At 38.9% G+C, this 6,156-nt stretch overlaps 1 protein-coding gene across 4 annotated transcripts in view; it reads right to left on the bottom strand.

The window, feature by feature from the left end:
- Positions 1-6,156, bottom strand: part of il12rb1 (interleukin 12 receptor subunit beta 1) — a 23,763-nt gene that overhangs the window by 3,199 nt on the left and 14,408 nt on the right. For 3 of the 4 annotated variants that reach the window (XM_046049689.1, XM_046049690.1, XM_046049687.1), the window contains 6 exons: positions 5,930-6,076; positions 5,468-5,566; positions 4,058-4,213; positions 3,718-3,873; positions 3,510-3,579; positions 1,508-1,583 (listed from right to left, as the gene is read on the bottom strand). In XM_046049689.1, the coding sequence (XP_045905645.1) occupies positions 1,508-1,583; positions 3,510-3,579; positions 3,718-3,873; positions 4,058-4,213; positions 5,468-5,566; positions 5,930-6,076 (704 nt within the window). The remainder of the gene's footprint in view (positions 1-1,507; positions 1,584-3,509; positions 3,580-3,717; positions 3,874-4,057; positions 4,214-5,467; positions 5,567-5,929; positions 6,077-6,156) is intronic. The other variant, XM_046049688.1, reaches the window with a different exon arrangement.

Below are 6,156 nucleotides of genomic sequence, written 5' to 3'. Positions count from 1 at the left end.
TGGGAGACACACCAAACATGTGGAAGAAGGTGCTCTGGTCAGATGAAACCAAAATCGAACTTTTTGGCAACAATGCAAAACGTTATGTTTGGTGTAAAGGCAACACAGCTTATCACCCTGAACACACCATCCCCACTGTCAAACATGGTGGTGGCAGCATCATGGTTTGGGCCTGCTTTTCTTCAGCAGGGACAGGGAAGATGGTTAAAATTGATGGGAAGATGGATGGAGCCAAATACAGGACCATTCTGGAAGAAAACCTGATGGAGTCTGCAAAAGACCTGAGACTGGGACGGAGATTTTTCTTCCAACAAGACAATGATCCAAAACATAAAGCAAAATCTACACTGGAATGGTTCACAAATAAACCTATCCAGGTGTTAGAATGGCCAAGTCAAAGTCCAGACCTGAATCCAATCGAGAATCTGTGGAAAGAACTGAAAACTGCTGTTCACAACCGCTCTCCATCCAACCTCACTGAGCTCGAGCTGTTTTGCAAGGAGGAATGGGCAAAAATTTCAGTCTCTCGATGTGCAAAACTGATAGAGACGTACCCCAAGCGACTTACAGCTGTAATCGCAGCAAACTGTGGCGCTACAAAGTATTAACTTAAGGGGGCTGAATAATTTTGCACACCCAATTTTTCAGTTTTTTATTTGTTAAAAAAGTTTGAAATATCCAATTGATTGTGTCCCACTTGTTGTTGGTTCTTCACAAAAAATTACAGTTTTATATCTTTATGTTTGAAGCCTGCAATGTGGCAAAAGGTCAAAGTTCAAGGGGGCCGAATACTTTCGCAAGGCACTGTAGGTATGAGGATGTGACATCACATGGTTTCCTGACACTGACACATCTGACAATCTTGTTTGATTGTAGTTCTGCTTTCTGGTCAAATTGAACGTTTGTGGTTTTCTCACATGGTCTTTTAGCAGATTCATGAGGGACTTTCCTCCATTTAATCCACTTCCCTCTTAATCCACAAAAAAATACGTGCAACACATCCAGTTGCACCATCAGCCTCTCTTCGTCTGTCTTTTGCTCTTCTAAGCCTCCACACACAAAACACAAGCGCACACACACATTAAAATATACAACTTATTTGCTACCTCGTTGCCATCATGTGTACACTTGGGATGGGAGGCAGTTTTATTCAGATTAGGCTATTATTCCGATTATTAAAGGAATATTATGGTGTAAATGCAGCTAATCTCTCTAAATAAAATTGTTTGTTTGCTGTATTATTTGTAGATTTTTACAAAATTTTAAATCGTAAACCTGAGATTGTAGTTTTTAAATTTTTTAGAATCACTTAGTGTTTTTTATATCTTCTTTAGTGTTGTACGTTGTCTACAATGTTTTATGCTTTAACTTTTTAAACTGATAACTTAAAATATCGGTTAAAGTTGAAGAAAAAGTTCCACCATTGTGGACAATATAATGTCCAGCTGTTTAAAACTGTGCAAGAACTCCACACATACAGCTGATAATCCCTGGCAAGGTGTCTTACCTGACTCTCTGCTGGATGAGAAGTGAACTCTGGAATAACCGGTGTCGGCACAGGAGGGAAGATCTTGTTTTGGATTCTAAGATTTAGAACAGAGTTGAAACTGTTACAAAAAGCATCACCTAGGATAAACAGTGGATTTAAAGATTGCAGTTAAAACAGCAACTTCAAACTTAAAGCAGATGTGTATGGCATTTATTCTGTAAACACACTGCACTAATGTTCACCATTAGTTAGATCTGTGGGGGTAAATCAATGTCAATATCATTATAGATGCGCAAACTATGAGTCACAAAGTTATATTTGTTAACACAAAACACAATCTACAAATAGATTCAAAATCCTTAAACTATACATGATCCACAAATATAAATTATAGATTCAAAATTTACAAGCAAAGAGTTTGCTACAAATTGTAATATAATTTTGTTACTCATAGTCTGCGTTGAAACGTTTTTATTCATGAAGGGAAACCACAAATTTGAATACTTGAACTTCTTCACTGCTTTTGCAGGAATATTTTAACAGGCTATTTTTTTATTATTCAACTCATCTAGTAAACTAGAGCAATATTTTTATTCTAATAGCGCAATAACTCTGAAGCACAGTGACTGGATTAAGGAAGAGCTGTCGATTTCGCCGGCATTGAGTGTGACTGGGACACTGGGCTGCTTGTCATCATAGAAACAGATCATCAGATTGTAATGTTAATTCCCACTTCTGTAGTATCTGCTAAAAATCTCTCCAACACACAGCTCCACTGGTCATCAGAGCAGCTCCCATCTCGCAAGTGTTGATAGGCTATTATTTGTGACATGTAACCAATCAGATTGGTTATCCTGCCCAGTTCAATGGGCAGGACATTGAGCTAGGGCTGCAGCTAACACTGATTTTAGTAATCGAGTATTCTACAGATTATTTAATCGATTCATCGTTTAAGAAGTACTTTTGCTTGGCGCCCCAGCTGTTAACTCATGACTGTGACGTTACAACCCAAACTCAGGGCCCAACCAGGCAGAGAACAACAAACGCACGTGTATACATTTACAGCTGAGGATTGCGCCTTTCTTTTGTTAGCCTTCAACTCAACAATCAATCATGATTTCAGTTAAACGCTAAAGTTGCTGTTACTGTTACCTTGTCTGTAGTCCGCTGGCAGAGGTCCGGGTGCTTTCTGATCAGGTGCCGTCGTGCTGTTACATTAGTTTCGTTTTACGGTGCAAGACTGTAGAATTACAGAGTTGTTGATTTCTTTTATCTTGAAATAATCCTATACTTTGAACAATTTTGTCTTCGTCCCTGGCAATTTTCTCTGTCTTCCTCTACTTTGCAAACAGCACCATCATAAACACGCCGTGTTTGCTTGATCACAGCTCAAGCGCGATGTGCGATGTAGTGATAAATGTCCATGCAAAACAGTGCGCAAGACAGTTATGCGGATTAAACGAAGCATCGATGCAGGGCACCTTCGGGCGTCTGGCCCCGAGCAAAGGGATGCATTATCATTTAGACAGTCTAGGTTTCTGTGTTTTGGGGAACAGAGATCCTCTCTCAGCCTTGAATGAACATTCCAGGAGAGGAGAGGAACAACAAGAGGGGGAAAACGCCAAAACAATCTCACAGCTCTTACCTTTAAATTGTCGAATTAATCGATTTAACTGATGAATCGTTTCAGTCCTACACTGAGCAAGACTACAAAGTGGTTATTAAAGACAAAGAAAGGCGGCTACATCAGAGCCAAAATGGCACATTTCAAAATAGATTTAACCTTAACAAATCCCTAGTGATTGTGATCCATTGCACCACTAATAGCATTGATCACTTTGAGGGGGGATACATTTTGTCCCCACCAGGGATAAAATAATTCAGCAGAGGCAGGGATATATAGACCAGAATGGGGGAAATCCAATGCATCCCTATCTAATGTATTATGCATGCCTTATGTTGTAAGGTTTATTTATTATTTATCTCAAAATGCAGAATATTTACAGTAAGAGTCACCTACCTCTTAAAGATTAAGGTGCACATTATTGAGATTAAAAAGAACACAAACAGCAAGCCGAGACTCCACCACACTAATTATGAGGAAAAGGAAGATAGGGAAACATTTATTAGCACCCACATGTGGAAAACTGCTCAAATGACTTGTATTTAACTACAAAAAACAAAACAAAGCTGTTTCAACACATAGGTTAATTTTGTAACTCTGATACCATTCACAGGGTTCTCTGGGAGTGTGTTGATAGTTATTGTGGCTTTTGGGCCTTCACCCACTCGTGTCACTCCGGCCAGGGTGATGTTGTATTTTGCTCCAGGTGTCAAGTTTTCCAGATGGTGTTTTATCAGTGAGGCTGATAAGTTACAGCACTCTGATGAAATGAGATTTGGGAAAAGATACAGAAAGTTGCCATCACAGTCAAACATGTGTAGCTGTGTAGCTGACAAAGTTTAATTTTCTCAGTTTTTCCTCACTGTTTGTCAGAAGTTGGTGAAATATTGTTCGCTTGCAATAAGTGCAAAAAGCTACAGATGAGTAAAAAATTTACTTCACACCTTTCGGCTCATCTTGTGAGCTGATTTTCACGCTGCAGAGGCTGTAGTGTGTGAGGAAACCTCGCTGGTCTACAGATGGAATCGCTTTCCAAGACAGGACAGCGGAACTCTGTGTTTCATCAAAAGCAATGAAGTCCTGAGGTTTTCTGAGAGGCTCTGAAGAGAAAAACAACATTTTTAGTTAAAAATAGCTACATAGCTCATTCAGATAGTAAGATGTGCCTGCAAAGGTAGGTTCTAGTGATGTGCATATACAGTTAGATCCGAGGATTGGGTGGGTCTTTGTCATAAAAATTTACATTCTGATTAATAGCGGGTGGGTTGCACATAGGTGAAATAGGATGAATCATCTTCCCATAAAGAAAGACGCTGTGCATATTTCCGCACAAGGTATAGCAGCATAACTTCATTGATTATTTAACTCTCACGACGCTCCAACAGGAATGGTCAGGATGCGCTGACAGCAGCCTCTCTAATCATGAAAGAAAATTGTTAAAAAAAAACAAAACACGTACAGAATTATATTTATGCATGATCCATATTGACAACATTTTAGAGACCCCCAAAATTTTACAAATCATGTTATCACTGGAGCTACCGTCTATTAAGAAGAGCCAAGCCCCCCCTTTTACTCACAGGTTTTTTTCTGGTGCCGAAATGTTTTGCGGTGTTGGGGAATTATTATACGTGCATTATTGAGATTGTAATGCGCATTATTTAGATTGTAACGTGTATAAAATTACCTACATTTTATTAGCATATTACTGTGTTACAGCAAAAAGCTAAATATTACTGCGACTGAGTTACTTTGGTAAAGCATTTCTCCAAACACTGATTATCAAATCGACCACTTGCTTACTGAGAGAATGCCCAAATCAATGAAATTGCATACCATGTTTTCACTGCTACCTAGCACCCAGGCAGATTGTCACATAGCACATGCACACATACACGAGAGCACCACTTATGTTGACTTGTTATTGATGCCCAGGTGTCAGGTAGCTGAGTTGGTGGATCACACACTGTCACCACAAAATGTGTAGTAAATTGCTAATTGTAAGCCAAGAAAAAGGACTTTAGCAAATTAACTAAAAAGGGCAAAGTTTATGGTGACAAAGCTCTCTAGCAGCTGTAGTAATTACGACTCTTGTCTGCTGGGAGTAAAGGAAGGAATAATGTGACACATACATTGTTATTATGGAGCCACAAAGTCCACTGAGGGAGGAGGTTCAGGGGTTGGATGGTTCAACAAAACATTTGACGTTAACACATACATTGTTTTCCTGACCCTAACCAAGCCATTTATGTGCCTAAAACTACTCAAACCTCAACCATATAAACACTTGTACGTGGAGGTCCTTGAGGGCAATAATAAAATAATGTGTGACTCCAAATTTAAGGATTACATACCACCCTCTTTTTGATAAAAGAGGCACATTTTAACTGTCTTTGGTTTCCCACGGTCACATCTGTGTTCAAAGTAAAGGTAGCGAACGTAGTCCTCCATGGCTGTGACGGAAGACAGAACCAAATTAATTAATAGTTTGTCTTACACAAAAAATAGTTCTAACACAAGTGTGTCCCAGCATTCAATGCACAAGTATTAATGACACAAACAACAATTGCACAGCAGATGTGTTTGGTGTGAAATTACCACTGCATTTGGTTCAGGTTTGTAATGTTACCATTTTTATTATCTTTGTAATGCTGTAAAAAAAATCAAATAATATTTGAAAATAATGTTTTTGTACCTCTGTACGTCTTAAAACCGTCAACTCGATTAGGATCACAATTAGGCCAAAAGTTAGCTTGTCCTCTGTAGAGCTGAGGGGATGAAGTTGTGTGCCTAAAAGGACTTTAAATGCAACTTACTCTTTCTGATTTGCTTCCTTTTTTTCTCCCCCATCCTTTTCGTTAAAGTGATGACATTTTCTGGCCTTGAATCTCCATCCTGAAGCTTGTAGAACTCAAGGCAAGTTTGTGTTTTTAATTTTTTATCCAGTAACGTTTGGTCACAAGCTGCCAGGGAAGAAAACAGAAATAACAGCCTTTAAAGGTCTACTTAAGGATAAATATACATAATATGTGACACACTCAAG

The sequence above is a fragment of the Micropterus dolomieu genome, linkage group LG05 (genome assembly GCF_021292245.1).
Source record: "Micropterus dolomieu isolate WLL.071019.BEF.003 ecotype Adirondacks linkage group LG05, ASM2129224v1, whole genome shotgun sequence".
Taxonomy (NCBI): domain Eukaryota; kingdom Metazoa; phylum Chordata; class Actinopteri; order Centrarchiformes; family Centrarchidae; genus Micropterus; species Micropterus dolomieu.
Note: the sequence above shows the minus strand (reverse complement) of the source record. Positions and strands in the feature narration are given on the sequence as shown.